At 41.1% G+C, this 24,167-nt stretch overlaps 1 protein-coding gene across 3 annotated transcripts in view; it reads right to left on the bottom strand.

Annotated features, from left to right (window-relative positions):
* Positions 1-230: 230 nt before the first annotated feature.
* Positions 231-24,167, bottom strand: part of COL4A2 (collagen type IV alpha 2 chain) — a 144,830-nt gene continuing 120,893 nt past the window's right edge. For all 3 annotated transcript variants that reach the window (XM_051772800.1, XM_051772801.1, XM_051772803.1), the window contains 19 exons: positions 20,360-20,521; positions 19,631-19,801; positions 18,370-18,513; positions 16,920-17,045; positions 16,407-16,588; positions 14,889-14,952; positions 14,428-14,502; positions 13,702-13,809; positions 12,690-12,797; positions 11,386-11,457; positions 10,877-11,002; positions 9,314-9,430; positions 7,956-8,117; positions 7,722-7,820; positions 6,820-6,966; positions 6,068-6,184; positions 5,010-5,201; positions 4,436-4,722; positions 231-1,895 (listed from right to left, as the gene is read on the bottom strand). In XM_051772800.1, the coding sequence (XP_051628760.1) occupies positions 1,641-1,895; positions 4,436-4,722; positions 5,010-5,201; positions 6,068-6,184; positions 6,820-6,966; positions 7,722-7,820; positions 7,956-8,117; positions 9,314-9,430; positions 10,877-11,002; positions 11,386-11,457; positions 12,690-12,797; positions 13,702-13,809; positions 14,428-14,502; positions 14,889-14,952; positions 16,407-16,588; positions 16,920-17,045; positions 18,370-18,513; positions 19,631-19,801; positions 20,360-20,521 (2,714 nt within the window). In that variant the 3' untranslated portion in view covers positions 231-1,640. The remainder of the gene's footprint in view (positions 1,896-4,435; positions 4,723-5,009; positions 5,202-6,067; positions 6,185-6,819; positions 6,967-7,721; positions 7,821-7,955; positions 8,118-9,313; positions 9,431-10,876; positions 11,003-11,385; positions 11,458-12,689; positions 12,798-13,701; positions 13,810-14,427; positions 14,503-14,888; positions 14,953-16,406; positions 16,589-16,919; positions 17,046-18,369; positions 18,514-19,630; positions 19,802-20,359; positions 20,522-24,167) is intronic.

Raw genomic sequence — 24,167 nt, 5'->3', positions numbered from 1 at the left:
TGCTATTTCAGTTATTCAGCTTAAACAAGCAATTTTAGACACAAATCTTCCCTACTGGATCTTTTTAAGTGTCATGAAATAAACAGGTGTATTCCTGGTTGAAGAGTTTGGGTTTCAGTGGGAGGAGCTTTCTGGGAGTGCTTTTCTAACTCCTTAGGTGCAAACAAAGTAATTTAACAGAGCAGCCCATATGGAAAATAACAGTTAACAAAATAGAAATCATCAACAAATAAGTGTAGAAAAAACCCAGGTTTTATTTATGATACAGTGAGGATGGAATGTAATTATAAAAGCCAAGAAGCACCTGAAGCAGGAGCGAGGTGAGCTATTAAAAATCAACTGTCATTGCTATAAAAGTCTCTTCTTCCACTTCAAATTAAACATTCAGGTATATAACCAGATTATGCAAATAAGAATTTTTCAGCTGATCCTTTTTTTCCCACTCTCTTGAAGTGGTGACAGATGATTTTGGGTTAAATTGCTTCTTTCCACAGAAGGAAAGAGCTAGCCATTCTGTCATTTATCAAGCCTTTACTATGGGAAATGATGGTGCCAAATAAATGCTTTGTTTCCTTCCTTTTTGCTTTTGCAAGGATGGCTGTGTGCAAATTGGGATGGTGGTCATCCCATTGCCACATGTCCCCAGCTACCAGGACAGCATGCCTTCAGACAGCCAGCTGGCAGGTCTGCAAGTTCTGTGTTTGAAGGTCATGTGGCACCGAGCAATGCACTCTCCTGCAGAACCCACCCTATGTGCAATAGCTGCTCCAACAGCAAGTGGCTAAAATCGTTTTGTGATGAGTGGCTTGATTTCAGAGGGGAAAAGCTGCAATGAAAAAACCAATTGGTGCTGCTGCTGTGTGGGTGGTGTGACACAGATGAAACGTCCACAGCATCCTCTGGCCTGGGGTATGTCTAGAAAAAAATCATCAAGCATATAAAATAAAATGCTGATCTTCGTCCTAGAGACTCCTAACCAAATAGGAAGAGTTGCATTTTGTGGTTACTGTTTCTGGGAGGCCTGTGGGCTTCTCTGCTATTGGCAATGGTTAAGTGCTAAAGCATGGTGAGGCTTGAAAAAAACCAAAAAGATGTTTTGTGTGTGTTTGAAATGCCCAAGCATAAAATACTAAAAGTTAGGTTTCAATGCTGGACATAAGCATTTTGGATCGCAGTATATTTTCATTATTTTGCAAGGGTTTAGTACTTCGATCACCCTGTGTTAATTTATGGAACTGCAGCTGTTAGTTTTCACTGCTGTGACAAATGCAGTAAATAGAAAGATACATATATTCTGTTAAAGTAAATGTGGTGGGCATCTGTCCAAGGTAACCATTTATTATTGAAGTTTTTTTGGTGTTTCAAAGCTGTGAGTATTTCTATCATTTGGCAAATGATGTAATGTTAGACTAGCAAAAAGTGTGTATATATACTGCATAGTAGGAGAACACAGCGCTAGATCTGTGTGTTAGACTTAATCTGCTTTTACAGACAATTAAAAAGATTTGTTTCCATTCAGCTGTTGAGGTAATAAGTTAAAAAAAGCACCAACATGATCTGTTTAGTTGTCTAACCATCACAGAAGGCTCCACTGTATAAGAACTACATGATAAGGTGGTTCCTTATACTGTGAAAGTCTTCTATAAGTTTTTCATGCAGACTTGACATCTGCTGATGTGGCTTCGGATGAGTCCTGCCTTGAGTGTGTCTGCTGAGGGCTTGCTTTGGAAGGGTTGGTCGATCGTAGTGAGCCAGAAGCTGTATTTGTTTGCAAAGTAGTGACAGGTTCCGCGGGCGCCGTTGCATTCGATGAAGGGAGTCGCTCTGAAATCTTCCAGGCAGCTCCCAGGAGAAACCAGTGACTGTCCTCCACCTTCATCACCAGCAGCAGTGTGCTAAAGGAGACAAGGAAGGCAGCATTCAGAGTGCAACCTCAGGCAATGCTGTCATAAATTCACATGTGTGAAAAGAGAAAAACTGCTAGGATTTCTTCTAATTCTTATCTCCAAAGCAGAAAGTCAGCCAGTCCTGCAGTTTTGTAAGGGTTTGGCTATGCTACAACTATATAAAGGAGCTAGCTCATGTGCTGATGCCATTTTAAAATCTTCTTTCCTATAGTTAAAATTTTCACTGTTGGAAGTCTTAAAATTGGAGAATCATTGGGAAGGGCTGACTGGAGGTCACTTCAACCAGTCCCCTCCTCAGAGCAGGGTCTACACCAAAGTTGCCCTCAGTCACTCCAGGGAGCTGTTCAGTTGTTAATACCTCCAAGGATGGACTTCCCACAACTTCTCTGGGCAACTTGTTCCTCTGTTTTATTACCCTCACTAAGAAGAACTTTCCACCATATATCTAACTTGAATTCCCCAAGTTATAAAGCCTGTCTTACTCTGCATCGCACATGAGGAGCACTGTGGAAACAAAATTATCTTCTATGCAGATAACTATTTCCCTCTATGATGTTTTTTGACTGCAAATTACACCAAAATCGTGCATCTTTACATCACTCAACTGTTACCTTTGACAGATACTGTGATAACGAACTGAATGTTACTTTTCTTCTGTCAAAGACATTGCTAACAAAATGGGCATTTTCTCTGTCCCTTTAAGGAGCTGTACAGCTGTATTTTTAAGTGATACCACTGAATTTTCTGTTAGAAACTGAAACAATCTACAATATAAAAGAAAGAAGCTGGAAAATAGAGTTCTTAAATAGTTTTGTAAATGTTGGGAGAAATCTGGGCACATCCAATAGATTTGCCTGCCTGTGTTTTAATAAACACCATACTATGAAAGTGCAAGCTGCAACTGCCTTGGTTTACGCTGCAAGAGGTCCACTGTGTTAGACAAATAACAGAAATGGCCACCTTTTAGCTGAATAAAGGACTGATCTCTGGCTGGTGCCACATAGTGCTGAGGTTTAGATGGTTGTGGTTTTTAAAAAAAACCCCACAAAGCAACAACTCCCTCCTTCCCAAAGGCTGCCACCTAGCACGGGCAGGAATCCATGCTGACTGATACTGTACCTTACTCAGGGGAATGAGGTGACACATTTAAGCCAAGGAATTAAAACAGTATGTACTCTGAGATAACCACAAGTGTGCTGTACTTCTTTCACAGTTGCCTGAGAAGCAAAAATGTGTACACCAAACACTTCATTTGTTCCAAAAGCCAGCTGGGAAAATGTGAATTCTTCTCACTGTGTGTTCCATAGTGCTGACAGACTTTGTCCTGGCAAAAACTTATTGCTAAAGTGACAACTTTGCTCTTAAAAATGCTCAGTGTTTACACAAGGTTTTGCAAACATTTAATTAATCCTTGGAATTCTCATGAAGTAACTATGAGATTGGTATCGGGGCTTTTTATAGAAGCAAAAGAAAGGTCAAACTTAGGGCTGATCAAAAATTTGACCTGCTCTCCAAAACTGGGGGGTATATTTTCTGTAAGTAATTTCAGATTTCCCTTTTACCTTATTTTCTGAAAATTTAAGTTTTTGGCTTTGGACATACAAATGGTTTGTGGGTAAGATTGACTGTTGTTCTTTTATGATGTCTTCTGCCACAGAAATCTTATTTTTCTCCCAACAGAGCAGAATTCAGCCCAGTCTTCAATGAGTTAACAACATGGGCACACTGTTGCAGGTTTTGACTCTTGTGTACATCAAGCAAATCAGAAGAACGAGTGTCTGTTAGATTGTTCACTGACATTCTAGCTGCTCTTTACCACAGCCAGTGTTAAACCCTCCAGTGCTCAAATGATCCCTCTGTATGGTCTTGCAAGAAATGCAGGTCAGGCCCTTCAGTAGGTCATCTGCTGCACACCTAGCACTAAGTTCTTCTGTAACATCCCACTTCTGAATTACAAGATAACAAGCTCTCAGAGATCCTATAAAGCCAAGCTCTTATTGCCATTACAGATACAACACGGAAGCTTGATTTTAAAAACAACCAGAGACTGTCTCTCTTTCCAGACTCAGTGAAAGACTTTGGCTTCTAAATCTTCAACCAAACACCTAAGATTTTTAAGTTTCAGAAAGAAGGGGAAAAGTTGTTGGTTTTTTTATTTTCCAGATCAAATCCTTAACAGTGATAAGTAACTCTTAATCTTTAGCTGTGAAAATGCTTTGTAGGCTATTGTTGCACCTCAGTGCAACTTAATTTTTTAATTCACAGCTTTATTCTGCTCTGAAGCTCTATGTTGTACAAAAAGTAAGGTCTCCATATGCTATGCTGAGAAGAGACCATTTTCTCTGAAATTCACAGAAATTTTGTTGTTCCTCTTTGGTTCGTGGAAACTAGTTTTGCAGTTCCCTGGTTCCCCAGTATGATGCATGGTTTTGATCTTGCTGGCTTTAAAGTGGAGCAGCCTTCCTAGTATCTAAGACTCAAATATAAAACCCAGTGCCACACAAAATGTGACACTGGAGACCAAATACCATAAGGAAGGAATATCCGATCCACAAACTGCGCCAGCCCTCAGGACAGTGAGGAATAGAAGCTTCTTGGCTATGGACAGCGATTGCCACAGCTGGGGCCTCACAAACTGAGCAGCGACTGATATATGGCTTAATCTCATCTTCTGCCACAGGCATCATTGGAAGAGGTGCTGTAGTTGAGAGCCAGTAGGATTTATCATTTCGACTTGCATAATAACAAATATCCCCAGGGTTACAGTAGAGGAATGGCATAGTACTAAAACGAGACAAACATGAGCCAGCCAGCCCTGTTAAAAAAAAAAAGAAGAAGAAAAAGACCAGTCATTCTCACAAAGGACAATACACATTTTCAGTTTTCTGCTCTTTCCCAAGCACCTGCCAGTAAAACCCTGTGGTCCAGAACATTTTGCTGGCTTTACAGGTTCCCTGGAACAACAATGACTTTCAGGAGCTCTCTCAGGGGCACTCTATGAAGCCATGAAGTTTTTATCTTCTCATTTTGATGTTTCCTAAGCCTGTTTGCTGAAGTCCCAGTTTTGGAATTGAGGCTGCTGCCAGCAATATCTGTACATACCTAGATCCTGGTTGTGTGCTTTCTCTTGCCCTTCAAAATACAGCAGGCTGTATCCACTCCAGAGTTTGTTCATGCCAACTGGGCACATTGGCTCTTGATCAGACTGGCTGTGCTTCACCAGCAGGTAGCCCATGCTAACACTGCGACCCGGCATGCCTGGTGGCCCGGGGCTACCAGGGCGGCCTGGCTGACCTTAGAACAGGGGGTAAAAGAAAGAATACAGCTTAGTTGGTGCTCCCACAAATGATCTGATGATAGCTGATATTCCAGCTAAGCTGCTGATGAATAAAGCTTAATTGCATGATGCCTCTTCTTATGGTAAAGTTATTGTAAAAGGAGCTGCAGTTCTAGCATTACAGCAGCAGTTTTTGAACTGGATCAGGCTCCCTGGTTTCTAAGATGATGTCAGAGCTAGGGAAAGTCACAAATAAAATTCTGATTAATTTGAGCATACTTAGTACAATACAGATAAGCATATTTTTCCTTTAAAATGTTTTCTTACTCCAAGATTAACCAATGGTTTTTGAATTGCTTGCATTTGATTCATTCACTTGAAACTATGCTCTGCAAATACCTTTTTCTCTATGTACTTAGCTAATTAAGATAGTAATAGTTCTGCTCTTTGATTTGACAAGGACAGAGGTATTTCTTTTACAAATACATTCCCTTAAACTTCATCTGTCCAAATATCACCTACCTAGCCATTCATTTCCACGAATGTAACTGTTAGTAAAACACTACACTGAAAATACTTAAAGAGAATATAAAAATACACTCAGATCAAAACAAACTCACGAGTGATTAGACATCTACATCTATCAAAATTTATTCTGAAAATATTGCTTTAAGATAACTGTTAAAGGTTGTCCCTTGTGAAGTATCTATAATGACAGAAACTTCACAATCTGCTCCTCTCTCTCCCTCTCTCATTCTCTCTCTCTCTCATTCTCTCTCTCTCTCCCCCCTCCCCTCCTCTCCCTCCAGTGACCTAGTAACTACAGAGCAATTTATTGCAGTGAAATGGGAAAAGGGAAGAAGTGTCATGTGATACCTCTTACCTTCAAATCCCACTGGACCCTGAAATCCTGTTCCTCCTTGTTCACCTCTGGAGCCGGGAGGAGCTGGAATACCACCCCTGCCTTGGAGTCCTGGCTCTCCAGGTGAACCTCTGAAACCTTGCACAACAATGGTCGTAAGCACAGTGACTGCAGAGATTATCAACATGCTACCCACTTTGTTAACATGCACTTATGTACGTTTGGTCCTATCTGCCAAGTTTACCAATTTACACTAAAGGCAAGATCTTATCATGCTTGCTCAGGCAAAAAAAGCACTAACTTCACTGGAAAAGCTTGCTGGGATCAAGAAAGACTACATGAACCCCACAACCCTACTCCTTCACTCTTGGTACCATTCATCTCTGATGAGGCTCATAGCAAGAGGTGCAGTGCACTGGGTCCACACATCACTAACACTACATAATTCCCTGGGCTGACAGCATGCCCACAATGATGTGCAGATTTACACCCAAGATGTTCAGTCTTGATTTGAGTGAGATCCATATCTGATGTTGCTTTGGCTATGTGAGCATTGCCGAAGTTTTCTCCTATTTTGCTTATATTCTGAATGTTTGGTTATTTTCTGAATGCTAAGAGGAGGAGGAAAGCCAAAGCCCCAGCTTGAGTCAGTTGACTCTTCTTTCTGAAAAATTCCTCACAGAATTTTAAGTAGAAGAGAGTCAAAGCATTACTCTGGTGGCCTCACTCTGCTCAGGGGAACTGAGCTTTCAGTCTGAGTGTGCAATTCCTACCTGGATCCCCTGGTGGACCCCGAGGTCCCATATCTCCTGGGCTTCCAGGAGGTCCTATATTTCCACGGGGACCTGGTGAACCTTGCTCAGCAACCAGCCTTGGAGGAAGAGGGGGCAGCCCAGGAGAGCCTGGAGGTCCCTGGAAGCCTGTGATTAGAAGCAAGATGAGATAGTTTGATTAAAAGAAAAACCCAACTATCCTGTATTTTTCCTTTATGTGCTTTCATCCACAGATATGTTGCTCTCATGTAGCTGCATACGTATGAGAGGGACTGTTGTCTACAAGTCACCACTTTGGGTATAGCAGCTATATTATATTGGTTGAATGTGTGAGTATGAGATCTCCAAGATGAGACCATCTCCAAGTACGTTTCTCCAAGTACTCCAAGATGAGTACATCTCCAAGAGATTGTTTTCTCTTGGACAGTATACAGATAAGCAGAAGGAAATGAATGCTCCTTCACTTATGACATAGGGTGCTGGGAAGTTCCACCCAAACAGCCAACAGCTCTCTGAAGTGCAGCACCGTCTTTTGGTGGGCTTCAAGAGACACAAATACATGATGGAGTGAAGGATTTTAAAGGTCTTTCTATATGTTCAGTATGTCTACTCTGGAGGGTTTGTTTAGATCAGAAATTCTTCTCTTTTTTTTTAACCCTGAAAGTGTCTCTGATTTTGGAGTTGGCACCTCATACAAATTAAATTCATAATGGCAAAAAATTGTTTATTCATGTTAAAGCCAGGCATCTGTCCACTGGAATTTGCCAGGATTCACACAGTCATGGAGGATGGAGAGGACTCTGGAGGTCACCCAGCCCAACCTCCTGCTCAAAGCAGGGCCAGTTAGATCAGCTGCAAAAATGAGTGGTTAAGAAAGGAGTCGCATATCTGACTGTACTTACCAGTTACTCCTCTATCCCCCTTGGGTCCAATAGGTCCTAAATCACCCGGAAATCCTACGGTGCCCATAAAGCCAATGACACCTTGTTCACCCTTACGACCTTTAATGCAAAATGACAGGTGGCATTATTGCATTTTAACACAGATCAAGTGAGTGCAAAAGTCAAGGTAATTAAGCTGCTGTAGCATAGGGGGCTCCCCTGCTCCCAGCCAAGATCAGCATTTCCCATCCTTACCTTTTGGTCCAGGGAATCCAGGAGTACCAGGTCTCCCTGCTAATCCAGGATCACCTCTGCTTCCCTTTGGGCCAATTTCTCCGATCATACCTATTTGTCCACTTTCTCCTTTGCTTCCTGGTGGAGCAGGCATTCCAGGCTGCCCCTGTGGTCCTGGATAGCCTGTTTAGAGGATATATAGTTTGTAATCTGCATATACTTAAAACCTGTGCACAGAGGAAAATAACAGAACTATCTAACTGTATCCCACCAGGTTTTATTTCCTTAATTTCAGCAGGGAACAAATGTTTAGCTCCCTAATAGACTTAGTCAGCACTCCTGTTCCTGCTCTCAGGCTGGCATACCCTTCTTCACCAGTGGCAGAGAAATAAGAACATGAGGTCCCACAAAGTACAGTGTCAATTCAAGACAGATTTCAGCAGCAGTGTGGTGCCTGCTGCGGTACAGTCTACAATGAGCTATTCCTTCCTCCAGCAAATGCCTCACTTCACTGTGTGCTTCCTTGCTTCATCCTAAATTCTCCAAGTAACTAGAGAGAAATTAGAGAGCAGTGAGTACCTGACTCAGTGCCAGGTGGTAAATAAGCCATAAGCCAGACTTACTGTTCCATGTATCTTAGTGCTTCAGTTGAACATCTGGAACCAAGTAAGTACTTCATGCTGTCTTGGGAAATACGGGAACAGCTTCTTTTTCTAAAATTTCATATTGCCTGAGGCTAAACCTGACAGGTCTCTCTTCAGTTACCTCTGCTTCTTATAAGACATTTGGACCTTGTTTCTAAGGAGAGAGTGACTTACTAACTACGGTTTTAAGTGGGGAACTCTCGTGCTGCCTGTCAAAGTTGGATCACGTGTAGATACGAATGCTATGTGTGAGAGAGGCAGGCTCACATCAGGGACTTTTAGAGAGAAGAGCTAATGCTTCCCAGTGTGACTTAGCTTGCATGGTCATTTTACATAGGAGAATTCTGTAAATTATTAAGAAAATATTCTACAGACTTGTAAGTCTGCCACGGACCTCAGATTTCAAAGTAGTAGATTAGTATAAGGCTTCTGAAAATTCTTAAGAGAACTCTGGATTATTAAATCTGCTATTTGCATGAAAATCAAACCTATCAGGACAACCTGGAGGAACTGCCTTTTGCTTTCAAGAGGTCTGTTCCTATTATCTTATGTACCATTAGTTCTGTCCAACAATTATACATATACTTTAATGTTGTATTTAATAGGACTGAATATAGACAGAAATAACAATGACTGCTGTTGCTAACCCAGTACTTAATCTTCTATTGTAGTCTGAGGGCACAACCTTGTACTTAATATTTTATTGTTGTTTGAGGGGAACAAGGCATGAATTACCTGGCACTCCATCTAGACCTGGGGAGCCTTTATCACCAGGATATCCTGATATATTTGAAATCCCAGGAGGCCCTGGAAATCCTTCCTGCCCAGGAATACCAAACGGTCCAGGGACTCCTGAAAGAAAGAGAAGAAATAATCTGTACTGCAAGGAAAAATGTACAATTGCAATTAAAAGGACTCACTTCAGACTAAGTATAAAGAATGGGATTTTCAAAATGGAAAAAACATACAGTTCCCACTGATTTTTGTTTTATTTCTTTCAGATGACATTGTGGAAGTTCTGGAAGTTTTTATTAAAAAAACCAAATACTAGTTCTCTGCCAAAGCTCTCTGGATAGCTAATTACATCTTACTGTGTGGAATGCTAATAATCTTGTGTCTGCCGGGTAACATATTATTTCAATATAGGAAGTACTCAAAATATCCTAGGTATACTGCAGCAGGTAAGAAAGCAGCTTTGTTCTTCGGTGCCTGCAGAGTCAGGGCTCACAAACACTTAGCATTTTTTGGGGTCAGTTAAAACAGAAAGTTTGAATCCAAGAAGTTCTCTACAGATCAAATAATCGTTAAATGGCCAAAAATCTGACCCACCAATAATAGATGTTTCTTTTAAGTAGATTTGTCAGGAAGCCAGAAGACCCCTTTTGTTTATTAATTTTAATGAAAATAATAATATTTAATTGTGACAAACGATGTACCTTACCTGAATGAGGTAAGCTGTTTCTTCCAATGCTTGATAATAAACCTCTGAATGGTGTTTGAGATGGCACAGCATGTTAGTAACAATAAAGTGTAACACAAAAGAATAGGAATGAGCCATTGAACCAAGCAGGAAAAGGCAGTAAAGTTTTATATCCGTATCATTTCTTAATCCTTTCAGAGCCAAAATATTGGAAAAATTAAAAAAATTAAAAAAAAAACCAAAAAACAAACAAAACCAAAAAACTGTAATTAGTTATTTGTTTGCAACATCAGTCTGGTGGCTTCTTGATGGAAGAAAACCAGGTGGTGACCCCTACTGAGGTAAGTTCAGCCTGTTACAGTTTGGTGGGTTAGAGCTAGAAGGATGTACCATTACACTACACGAGGGGTGATGGTGCCAGCAAAGCACTGTGGGTGGGAACAGAGCCCCGAGGTGTCAGCAGCACAACGGCACACTGATGGACAGTGAAGCTTTCAGGAGAAAGGTAAGCACTGACAGATTTGCAACAAAAAGAAAGAATGAAAAGTCATAGTGTTTGTGTAACTGGAATCTGATTAAAAATATTTTGAGACCTGATGGCTGAGAGTAGACTCTGGCATTTGCAGCCTGTTGAGCTCAGTGGGTGCTACAAGATGCTGCTACCATTGGGAAGGACGCAGACTGTCCAGCACTGGGGAATACACATTGCTGCTTCTCAGCAAGGGCTGACTGAGCTGCAGCACAAACTCCAAACAGTGACCTCCCTGACTTCGGGAGTTCTCCTATACAACTGTCTACACTCTACTGCATTTTGTGACAACTCCAATACCCATAGCTGAAACAAATAGTAAGTGGATCCCATTCTCAGGAATACAAACCTGGAACACCTCTCTCTCCCTTCTGGCCCGGAGGTCCTCGGCTGCCTTCCACTCTGCTTGGCTCTCCCGCTTCTCCTTTGTCCCCCACTGCACCTGGGAAACCTGCAGAGCCGTACCCATCTGGACCTGTTGTGAAGTTGTTCAAAATTAAGAGGAAAGCTGAAATGTTTCTGCATGTAGCAACGCATCAGCATGCTAACACACATGGATAGACCATATGGATTTACAAAATACATGAGTCATTTAATGGCTCATGGAAAAAAAAAGGCTCATAAGGGGAAAAAAAAGCCTTGAGGCCTGTACTTTATGAGAGGAAAGAAGTTATGATTTGAAGTTGTGTTCTAGTTCATCTGTGGGGCAGCACATTGTGTATGACTTTGCTTGCCTGAATCTACACTGGGCTTTGGAGGGCACAGTTAAGAAAGTCACATTACAAAGATCTCACCAATCAAACTTGCAGCCAACACGATGCTGTGCCTATGAACAGGCAGACTAAGAGTCTCACTTACCTGGTGATCCTGGTAAGCCCTTAGTGCCTGGTAAACCATGTAGTCCACTGATTCCTCTTAAGCCAGGCAAGCCTGTTTTAAAATAATGTTCATTATTATCATAATAGTTTCTATGAGTTTGTATAAATTCCTAGGCAAAATATTCAAATGCTTGAATAAATAATATTCTGTATTAAAATCTGGTGTATTATATGCAAATTAATTAATTACAGTACACTTATTATGAAATACATCATACCATGGTTTTGTGATTGGCAAATTCTGTTATTATCCAACAAACTCATTGCTCTGGAGGTGTTTCTTAAAATATCTCTGATCTGTCTGGTAGCATGCCATTAGTTCCAGTCTTGCTGCCACAGTTTTTTTAATACCTATTTAGTTTTCCAAAATCCTCAAACCAAGACAATTAAGGCATAATTGTAGGCTCTAAATGTGTTTATAATAAAGCTGTCTTCAGGAGAAATTCATTGTGTCATTTAAAAAACCCCAACAAAACCCTAACAAAATGTCTAATAGCTGCTGTTACTGTTGTTTACAGGTAAATTTTATTCCATCTATTTGTACCTGTCAAAATGGTAAGCAATATGTTTAAACTGCACATGTATCTCTAGTCAGTGGCTGGAGCTCTGGAGGACAATTCAATATCAGAAAAATAAGTGGCTGTTCTCTCTCTTCACTGTCTATATGGGCAGCCTTCATAACTATATTAGCTTAGCTTTGATGCAGATTCAGATAAAAGAATAAAAGCAGGGTAATTTCTGGTTGTAAGGCAGAAAAAAAATCTGCTAACTTAACATATTAAGGAATTAAGTAGCAACTGATGAGATTCTGTATCATGTGATACAAACAACTTCATTTTAAACTATCACCTGCATTTTGATAGCACAATTTTGTCTAAGCTGTAAGTCATTTATTCTTGAAAACAGATATTGGATCAATTCAGTTTTTGGTGATGATTAAGACAAGTATGTTGCTTTTTATCTAATGCCACATTAGATATTCTCATCTTGTATATCACTACCCTTGCTGCATTTCAAATAATGTTTTTTTGTTTCTTGAAAATTTTCCTGGTTGAAGGAGGTCATCAGCAGTTAAAGTGAACTGAGAAGACACCAGAAGCCTTAAATCAGAAAGCAACCACATTTGTCTTTGCTAACGCCCCTGGACTTTATGAGGAATAAATATTTAGTAGAGGAAACTGCAACATGGAACTGCAAAAGGCCCCCTTTCTTCTTCTTCACACCAATGAAACAATAGCAAGTGCTTACACTGAAACAATTGAATAGCTGAAGCTGCATGAATACCTGCTTGTCCTGGTAAGCCAGGCCAGCCGGGAGTTCCCTTTTCACCTTGAAATCCAGGCGTCCCAGGGCTTCCTTGCTGCCCTGGCGGGCCAACCAGCCCTGGCAAACCTGTGTGACAATAATGAATCATTGCTTATGAGTGTCCTTAAAACCAGTGGCCCAAAACACAGACTTGTGCTACCTTTATTCTCCCAGGCAGCAAAATAAAGACTTTCCCTTCCTAATGCCAATCACACTGCACTGCTCATCCAACTGGAAGAAAATTAAAGAGAGCAAAGGTAGGAGAGACAAAGTATAAAAGAATAATTCATTACAATGGGCTCCTCTTGTTAAAATGATAACTTGACTTCTATTGCCAGTCACAATAAGTAATTTCATCGCTGTGCACCTCAGTTTCCCCTTCTGCTGCACCTGTTTTGCGTTTCTGACTGGAAAGCTGATCAGACAAGGACTGTTTCCCAGTGAGGTACCCATTGAAACTCTCCAGTCTTGGCTGGAGTTTCGAAGCCCTTTATGAGTAATATGGCGAGCAACTGTTCTGAAAGAATATTTCCATGATCCTCCTGCAATAAGACATTTTCTGAAGCCCCAAGTGTATGATCCAGCCACAGGTGAACCTGACTGGTTTCTCTTGCACAGCTGGCCCATGAGCCTGGCTCACAGGCTCTATAACTGTGTCCTGGGGGATATTGACTTCATTTTTAGAAGAAAAGATCATTGAAAAGCCCACTTCTTTACAGTGTTGTGACAATATTAGAATACCTGAGTATGCCAGCAATACAACACTTGACACATAGTTGGTATAAAAAAGGAAAAACTGGTATGAAGCAGAGTTAGGCTTTTGACATCTCTTAAATTCTACTGTGAATTCCACATCCTTGTCACTGCTCTTCACCAACCGAATGATCAACATGTTAAAAACCTTAATGATTTTCTTTCAAGGCAACTAGTTTTTTTTCCTCTCTCTTCTTAAACTGTTATATTCTTTTGAGTGTTAAAAAGAATATTTTACCTTCCTGTCCCACAGAACCAGGGTCACCCTGTGTGCCCTTGAGGCCTTCAATGCCAGGGAAACCAGGATCTCCACCTTCACCTTTTTGACCCACGCCTCCTCTTATGCCTGGAAAAACCACAAAACCAGTATATTATTTTAATAATCTCTATATGATCCTAAGCTAACAAGCATAATGTGAACTTGGCTACTGAATGGGTACTGGTCTTGCCACATAAAGACATTCTTCTCATCATGGTAGTTGCATAATCTGGAAGAATGAATAGTCATCTGGCCAAACCATCATTAAATTTGTTTTTAAAAGTACTCCCCAAATTATATGGAATGTGACACTGATGTTCAAGTGTTATGCATGTGCAGGGAAATTTTAATACATTACCTAACCAACCCAACCAAAAATATACCAGATTTTGCTATCTCATCTTCCATAATCATGGAAGATGATTCATGGAATCATATTGCTCCTTTTATCATCAATGGCAAAAAATTTTATAGAAATGTTTACTGTAGTTGCATGTGATGTTTACTATTATAAGTATACTTTCAGTTGAAGAGGTGAATGTAGCACATACTCATTTCAATATAGAAAAGATGAACCTCTCCAGGACTGTCACTGACACAAGTTCAAGAGCCACCAAAAGTCCATGGTAAGCTCCTCCTCCCTTCCTCTGTGGACTTTAGTATGTGAAAAGAAATACATCTAGAGAGCAACTGTGACATTAATACCTGTTAAGCCTGGCACACCAACTTCCCCTTTAAGGCCTGGCATTCCTGGTAAGTTTATAGTATCTCCCCGATCACCTATTTCAAGCAAAAACGAACACATGAGCGGTAAGGCTTTAATTTAAACACTATGTCCTTTTGTTTTGAAGGAATTGCAACTTCTGAGGCAAAATTCAGCAATTATTATCTTTCTAGAATACAAAAGGAATAAGTTAAAGAAGGTAAAAAAAGTTTCTAGAACAGCCTCCCTCCCTGCCATGGATGGATTTATCCATGGACAGTACAGGTTGCATGAAATTAACAGTATTAACCTTTTCATAGCCTCCCACATCTTCAATAACATTCTGTAAGACTGTATGAAGACTCTTTAAGATTTAAGATCCACTAAGACACTTCAGAATTTACTGTCAAGTATTTGATGGGTAATGAATACAAACAGCACTCAGATAAGAGAACAAACTCACCTATTTCTCCATGTGAGCCAGGAGTACCAAAATGGCCTGAAATTCCTGGAATACCCTTTTCTCCCTATTATATGATTGAAAAAAGGTATCAGTTAACAAGATTGAGGATTTATTCAACCCTCCAAGCAGCAGAGTTTGGAAATATTAAAAAAAAAAAACCCAAACAACTGTTACATTTACCATTTTTGAGTTTCTATAGTACTTTATAGAGCTGCAGGTCAGTTAAGATAGACCAGTACAAACCAAAGGACAAGTTATGTTTGCAAAGACTTAAGTTTGAAATTGAGGATATCCTATTATGCATATATAGAAGTGAGTCCTTATGCTGGTTTTGGCTGGGGCAGAGTAAATTTTTTTCATAGTAGCTAGTATGGGGCTGTGTTTTGGATTTGTGCTAGCAAGTGTTGATAACATAGGGATGTTTTAGCTATTGCTGAACAGTGGTTACACAGGGTCAAGACCTTTTTTGCTTCTCTCCCCACCCTGCCAGAGAGCAGGCTGGGGGTGCATAAGGAGTTGGGAGGGGACATAGCCAAGACAACTGATCTCAAATGACCCAAGGGTTAATATCCCACACCACTTGGTGTCATGCTCAGCATGTAAGTCTAGGGGGATGGTGGGATGAGGGACTGGTTGGGCATCAGCCAGCTGGTGGTGAGCAATTGTTTTCATTTGTATCACTTGTCTTTCCTGGGTTTTATTTACCTCTCATTGCTATTTTCCTCTTCATTATTATTACTGTTGTTATTATTATTATTTATTGTTAGTATATTTTATTTCAATTATTAAAGTTCTTATCTCAATCCACAGTTTTTCTTGCTTTTACCCTTCCAACTCTCTTCTCCCCATCCTGCTGGGGGTATAGGGGATAACTGAGCAAGTGGCTGTGTGGGCTTAGTTTCTGGCTGGGGTTAAACTGTAACAGTCCTGCAGTCCTTGGCTAGAAAAAAGTCTTATTGAAACCTAAGGGCAGAGCTACCTGAAAAAGGAATACAGTTTTTGTCTCTCTTTAATGATATTCGTGAGTCAACTGTAAGGCCTTTTCTAAGTGTTTATTTCTTCCAGTGTAATTTATTTTGTGGTCAAAGTGAATAATAGTGAATTACCCTCTAGAAGCTAAGATTTTTAGACTCTTCTACTGATAGATGAGTGGCAGTGAGTAATTTTTGCCAGTAATACCATCAGTCCTGGGAGAAAGAAAAGTAAGGCCGGTATTGAGAATAATTTTTACCAACAGCAGCAGCAACGGGACCAAGGACCTAGAAGGAACCATCTGGGTCCTCATTGGCAAAAAGATGGTACATGAAATTTGGATGTTTCACAATGAGAAAAGAAATTACTCTGCTTAATGAATGTTGGAGGGATCAAGCAAAAATATTTGATCTACTTATTCAATGATTATTGCATTATTATCTTTGCACTGTAGCTGTTCAGCACAATTTCAAGGGGTGAACGCTACTTAGACAAACTGAATGCCAGCATAAAGACACCCTTATTCCCTCATGGTCATGAACTCACTCTGACTCCTGTGCTGCCAGGGAAGCCTCTGATGCCAGGAGAGCCAGCAGGACCAGGATACCCTTTCAGACCCGTCAGCCCTTTCACGCCAATATCCCCTTTCACACCAGCCACGTAGCTGGGATGCCCAGGGGACCCTGGGGTTCCTGTCTTTCCAGGAAGACCTGGCATTCCCTTGCTACCTGCAGGTGGGGAAGAAGAAAAATAAATAAGGGAAGACTCACATGTAGTTGCTTGTGTGTAAGAAGTTTTCCTGCAAGCAGCCTTCTTGAAACATGGCACCATGATGTGCTACACAATGCAGCACACACACACATGACATCATCCCTTAAAGCTTTCCTCAGGGGTGACTGTGAAATGCAGCTGGAAGCTCAGTTTTGGTATCAGAGATTTTGCTGGGGGGGTCTACAATGTTATGGTACAATGAGCAGGGAATATTTAGTATGGTAGCTGAAAAAAGGCACCGATTGATAGTCCTGAATATGCTTGCTTTGTTTTGCTGTGACCACTGACCTTTTAAGCCAAAGAATCCCTTCGTGCCCCTTTCTCCAACATCTCCTTTTTCACCTTTAACTTCCATCATCATGCTGGGCATGAGTTTTGGGGGTTCTCCTGGGGGGCCTTGATCCCCACGGTCACCTAAAGGGTAAAAAAAACAACCATGTTACAAAAAGCTAGTCAGCAGTACTGTGTTAGAAAAAGTGAACAGAAGAGTGAATTAGGAAAAAGGAATAATCACAGAATATGCTGAGTTGGAAGGGATCCCACAAGGATGATTGAGTCCAACTCCTAGCCCAGTGCGGGACCATTCCCAGGAATCACACCATGTACAAGCTACGGAAAATCCACTTGCATAAAAAGTAATCCGTGTCAATATATGTCAGTGGAACAGTCACACTTAAGAAAACATGAAAACTGAGTTAAACTTTTGTACATACAATCCTGGGGAGCAGGAACCAGACTCCTCTGTGATAGATAATTTAGCTCTCAGCAGATCAGTTGGAATCATGTGTTTATAAAGAAACGCAAAATCATGGTTTATAAAAAAACCCAAAAAGCACACTGGAGAAAGCACAGAAAAGTGAAAGGGAAATTATCAGTCAAAAAGCCTTGGCAAAAGAAAGAGTTTGGATTTGTTACCAGTCATATTGTTCATTTTCTTGACTTTATGGTTACTGGTGACATCAGTAAATGTCTTGAAGAAAGGACCCACATAGACTGTTTGACTATCTTTAGTTCTTTATGGGGTACAGAGACAGGCCAGTAACCCACACTTGTCTCCTATGACTATGCACTATGTATTTCTTCACCAAGAAGTATATTTGCACTTCTCTTCGCAGAGGCTGCTTTCACACTTGCTTCTTGCTGAGACCTTATCTGAGTGTCTGAGATCACTGTTCTGCAACCTCTGAACTGCAGATGACTGGGTTTTTTTAAATACCAGTCTTAGGGTCCCTAGAAAGAACATTTTGGCCTTGAGGCAAAACATTTATATAAAGATAATTGTATGCAAAGAAGAGAGGACTGAGTTACAGTGTTCATTTCACTGGTGATGATATCAACTGATATGTTTGTGACTTTTAACTATTTAATTGCCTTGTTTTCTGAATATTTCAGTGCCTTTACAGTGCAACTGGAGCAAAATCCAAGTATTTTCCCCCAAACACTTTACACTTCCCAGAAAAAGGCTTTGTTGACTTCTGCACATGCCCAGAGGTGCCACTATCTGAGTTCAGATGACTAATGATATGTCTGTCTTTAACCTTAATGTAGAGATTCACAAGAAGTAACCTTTCCCTGAGCCAAAAATCCAGGCCTCTTGGCCAGAGGCCCATGTGTGAAATAGTTAGAGGAATGTCTGAGCTAAATTTACCATGTGAAAAATGCATCTTCTTTATGTCCTTGTAAAATAGTTCTGCAGATGTGAAGAACAAATATGCTGGTACCACCCATAAGCAAATACCTTTGAAGCCACGTGCACCCTGTGAGCCTTTATCACCCTGAGGCCCAAGTGGACCAAATTCTCCTTTGATTCCCTTGATGCCTGGCCTTCCTTTTAGGCCTGTCATGCCTTTGAAGCCATCAATGCCAGGTGAGCCTCTTGAACCTTTTAAAAAAGAAGGGGAAAAGAACTGTTACTTTACTCAGATTTCTGCAAAGTAAATGTGAACCAGCAACACATGACTGAAACGGCACAAAAACTTCAGTGCAACAGTACCTATTTTTTGGGTACCTTGATGCTTACAGCATTCTGCAGCTCTGGAACAGGCACCCAAGCTATCTGAGAGGTAGTAGAGCTCCTGAGGTAGTGTACTCTCAGGAGTACACTAACCTGCCTCAACTGGCCAAGAGGAAATGTAGAAATGGCCAGAACTTAGTGTATTCTTCTGAAAGATCGGTTCAACCCCTCTCCTAGAGATAAGCTAAAGAAAGATACATAGTTCCACACGAGGTTTTTAGTCAGCCTGTCCTACTACATGTAGAGATACAATTCATGGGTCCAGGACTGCCTGGCCTTTTCTCAGCAAAAATTCCCCTACTACTCTTTTCTAAACAAGATGGGTAATGCTAACAAATAGATCTTAATTTCCCTCAAATGAGAGCTGATCAGTACTCCAGAGCTGTCCCAGGAAAAAAGTTCTGTCTTTCCAGCTGATGAAATTGCAACATGCATTTTTAAGCATGCACCCCCTTTGTGCTTAACTTGACTTCACATGGAGTTGAACCCACTTGAAACCTCCTGTGGTGTAGGCAAAGTGCATTATATGTAGTGTTTTCACGGCTGGCAGGTGAGAATCTCACCTTCTCAACATAACATTAGTATCCTGCTAAAAGTCAACATCGAGGTCTTGTGTCTGACATTCCTCAGTTCACAGCTTCCAGCTTTAAAAAACTTTAAAGCCAAGGTTTGGGGAAACATCTAAATTTCACTGAGCGCCAATGGGACTAAGACAAGGGAAAGACTTTTAGAGAAAGAAAAGAGTAAATACTGTATTTTTTGAAATGAGAAATAAAACAGCCATTGCTTTTCTAAATAGATTGAATATAACAATCTACCATTGTGCCAAGCAGTTGTGCCAAGCACAATGCAGGGGAAAATGGACAGTGATTTTGGAATATGTGATCCTAATTATTTTGTTCTAAACAGAGGTAGACCCATCAGAGAATGTGTCCAGTTCATCTCTAAGCAACTACTTTTTTCAAAGCAGCAGTCCAGAGCTTACCTTTATCTCCTGGAAAGCCATCCATTCCACTTATGCCAGGAGGACCAGTCACTCCACGTATGCCTGGTAATCCCGCGTGACCTGCTTCACCTTTGTCACCAGACAGGCCTTTCAGGCCCACGGGGCCAGGAAAACCTTGCTCACCGTCTTCTCCCCTAGCACCAGGTGGACCTGCCATGTGAACACAAGAGCAGGGAAATTAAAAAGTGTTTGGACGTATATGAAGATTTCATACAAGGTAGCTCAAGAGGGAGAAAACTGCTGTCCTAGCAGCTCCATATTGAGGTGGGAAATTGGAATTTTTTTCATCAAAGAACTGCAGGAATGATTGTAAAGATAAAGCAGCTCATCAATGTGAACCAGTCTTGCTATCAGCTTGGTTCCACATCCACTGCCAACAGGAACTTCTCCTCCTCTTTAATTTAATATTTAAGCCTCTCTTCCATAAGACTATTCCCAGTCTGCCAGCAGCAAGCTCTGGTAGGTGGCTATAGATGGAAAAGCAGTAGCTCTGCCAGTGAGGACTTCATCACACCTATTTCCCATGTGTGACATCAGCACAATTTCCTATCACAGTGACTGCATTATTGTGGTTATTTCCCTATCTGGGAATTAATGCCTGATGTGTCCCACAGCCCCAAGCTTAACTTTCCACTGTGAAAACTGTTCAGTTGCCCTGACACAGAGAACTGGCAAGAGGAATGACACAGGACAGCAATACTTCCTCACCAAGAGGTCCTTGAGAGCCAGGCCCACCATCTGGCCCACGATTTCCTGGTGGACCTGGGAATCCATGCGTTCCTCGTGTTCCTGGTAATCCCATCAAACCTGGGAGACCTTGCGGCCCTGGATCTCCTTTCGGTCCTGGCAAACCTGGGTTACCATCCGCTCCTAAAAGACCATAATCATGCATTAGAGATCATACATATCTAGAGAGCTTATCTTTACATATCTCTTCTGAGCACGCACTAGTTTTTCAGGGTGTGTTTTTCCTTTGAAAATTCAGTGAGAACATGAAAAGCAAATTAAAGGACTGCTCATCAGTTTTAAAATATTTGACATTACCAGTACTGATCTCAATATTTTAATCAGAAAGGCTGACTGGCTCTTTCAAATGAATGGTAACAATTTGGCACCAGGTGGATACAGATGGAGCAGGTCTCTTTCACTTTTAATCCAAATAATTCTGTAATACCTGATCTCTCTATCGCATATATCTTAGTAAGCATTGAATCAAGCAGCTGACTGAACCACTGAAATAATGCTATGTATCTTTTCTAAAATGTTATAGGCAGGAATAGTAACATTTAAGGCAGACAGTGGGTTTTGTGTTATTGCTCAGAAATAACAAGCATTGTTACAAAGCACTGTTATAAGAGTCATACAAATTCCTTATGAAAAAGGCCCTGATTCTACATGACTTAATGCACTAGGTGAAAATTTGTCTCTGTATCTCTACCATATAAAAGCAAATGAGGTCTTAAGTTTTAAAAGCTAATGCCTGCTTTTCATTCAGGTTGGAGAAGTAGCAACATACAAGTAGTACATGGCATTTAAAATCCAGGTCAAGTGGATCTGCTTCTCTTTATTAGGTTTTACATCAGTGTAGGTCCATTGGCTTGACTTTATATACTATGTGACCAATACATCTGTTCTAGAACAAGCAGCAGTCACAAGTATTGAGGCCATGTTGCTGAGAACACAGCTGCACTGGGCAGGGCACGTCTCAAGGATGAAGGACCACCACCTCCCTAAGATCTTGCTTTGCAGTGAACTTGCCACCGGCTGCCGCATGAGAGGAGCCCCGAAGAGAAGATACAAGGACTCCCTGAAACAACATCTCAGCCTTGGCCATATTGATCACCATAACTCTGGCCTCCAATCGGGAGGTCTGGAGACACAACATCTATAACACTGCTGATGCTTTTGAGAACGCACACAGGATCACCATTGAAGAGAAAAGACAATGCAGAAAGAATCGTGCCTTGCAGAATATACCACCTAAGGAGTTGTTCTGCTGTGCCTTTTGCAACCGGACATGTCTATCTCATATTGGCCTTTTTAGCCACCAACGTGCTTGCAACAAACGTGGGTAGAGCCCTTCCCAAATCTTTGTTCGCGAAGCCTAGCCATGATAACTTTATATGGCAAGTGAGCTTTATAACTGCAATCACTTAAAGTGAGTTTTCTCAAAAACAGAGCACAGACTTCAGTTTCCTATTCTGAAAGTGGCATAGATGACATAAAGCAATCCCTAGCCATTTCCTATAAAATGAAAAAAATGTATAACTCATAAAAATTCACATGCCATGTGGACCCATTCTGTCAGAACTGTAAAATAAATCAAGAATAGACAAACTGGTAACACTATTTGTTTTCACTGTACTTATTTTGTGTTATTACTGAAAGCTTTGTTCTACAGAAAAGCTTACAAAGAGGGTGCAAAGTCACACTAATTTTTTTTGTTTTCAATCAGTGTTTTACCTTGAATTTCTTCCCCTTTTCAGAGGGTTAATGATGTTTTCTGCTTTTTCTCAAAGTTGTGAAGTGCCACAGAGTTGCTTTCATCCCTTTCCTTCACTCTGGAGCTCTACTGAAGGTAAAACCAGCTCTCCTTGCTTCAAATAACTCAGGGAAGAGGATGATTTATTTATTTGTATAGAAAATCACAAGAAGAATATCCAAAACCAGTTCCTGTGACAAACTCCTTTGCTTTGAGTTAGTCACACAATTACTACTTCTTTCTCACTTCCACTCAGGGCAAGGGGGTAATCAGCAACCCTAAATTTAACTATGTGTCCAAATGCTCCAGAAACTGTGTAAATGCTAAATTCCCATATGAGCTTTTTTGAAAGTCCTCCACAGAGTTCAGAGAGTAACAAAGTCAGATTTTGTAGAGAAATTATGTTTTCTCTGTTTTATATAGGGAGTTTAGCATGAGTTTTAAGGTCTGTGAAATAACAAACTAAAATGAACACCCTGAAGTTATGAGTAAGTATATAATGTTATCTTTTTATGTTCCTGAGTGCCCAAAGACTGACAAGGTAAAATGGCTTATTAACACTGTCATCTTAATTAAAATTTACAATTTTGGCACTAGTGCACTGTGCTGATTGGCAAAGCCAGACATCTTTTACCCAGCATTACCCAGGCATCTTTTGGCATGGGAAACAACTTCAGTATTATGCAGTAGGTAAGTGAAAAGTCAGGATAATGACTACATCACCATTCCCTTAACTACAGAGGAAAATAATTAGCAGTATGTCTGAATGCAGCAAAGATGAGCAAAATCTGGTTCTGTAGTATCCTACTGTAGCTGATTTCATGTAGAGCAGTGTGAAGGAGAGCTGAACATAAGCAATGTATCTCCAGAAGGTGTTTGGAGGAGCCAGGCTTATTGATAACAGTTGACACAGATGTGGAAAGGATGGGAGATCATCAGACACTGGGAATTGATACTGGGGTCATCACAGAAACATAAAATATGCTGAGTTGGAAGAGATCCATCAGGATCATTGAGTCCAATTCTCAGCCCTGCACAGGATTATCCCCAAGAGTCACACCATGTGCCTGAGAGTATCATCCAAACACTTCCTGAACTCTGTCAGGCTTGGTGCTGTCTCTTCTTCTCCAGGCTGAACAGACCAATTGACCTCAGCTGCTCCTCATACGGCTTCCCCTCAAGGCCCTTCACCATTTTCGTTGCCCTCCTTTTGTTACTCTCTAACAGCTTAACATCTTTCCTATATTAAAGTGATGAAAACTGCACACAACATTAAAGGTGAGGCCACCTCAGCGCAGAGCAGAGTGGGACAATCCCCTCCCTCGAACAGCTGGCAATGCTTTGCCTGATGCCCCCCCGGACATGGTTGGCCCTCCTGGCTGCCAGGACACTGCTGACTCATATTCAACTTGCCATCGACCAGGACCCCCAGGTCCCTTTCTGTGGCACTGCTGTCCAGCATCTCATCTCCCAGTCTGTACAAACATCCAGGGTTGTCCCATCCCAGGTGCAGAATCCAGCACTTCCCCTTGTTGAACTTCATATGGTTGGTGATTGCCCAGTCCTCTAATTTGTCGAGGTCTCTCTGCAGGACCTCCCTGCCTTTGAGGAAGTCAACAGCTCCTCCCAGTTTTGTATCATCTGCAAATTTCCTTAGCACCCCTTCCAGTCCTGCCTCCAAGTCATTTATGAAGATGTTGAAGAGCACAGGGCCCAAGATAGAGCCCTGTGGAACCCCACTAGTGACAGGTCACCAGTCTGATGTTACCCCATTCACTGTTACCCTCTGTGCTTGAATTGTGAGCCAATTGCTCACCCACCACATGATGTGTTTATCCAGTTGTGTGCTGGACAGTTTGTCCAGAAAGATCCTGTGAGAGACAGTATTGAAAGCTTTACTGAAATCCAAAAAGTTTACATCAGCTGGCTTCCCTTGATCAACTAGGTGGGTTGCCTTGTCATAGAAGGAAATCAAGTTGGATAAGCAGGACTTGCCCTTCATGAAGCCATGCTGGCTGTGACCAAAGACTTCAT

This window comes from Manacus candei, unplaced genomic scaffold, assembly GCF_025592945.1.
Source record: "Manacus candei isolate 608988 ecotype Guabito, Panama unplaced genomic scaffold, ASM2559294v1 h1tg000159l, whole genome shotgun sequence".
NCBI classification, from domain to species: domain Eukaryota; kingdom Metazoa; phylum Chordata; class Aves; order Passeriformes; family Pipridae; genus Manacus; species Manacus candei.
This window is presented reverse-complemented; position numbering and strand designations above follow the sequence as displayed.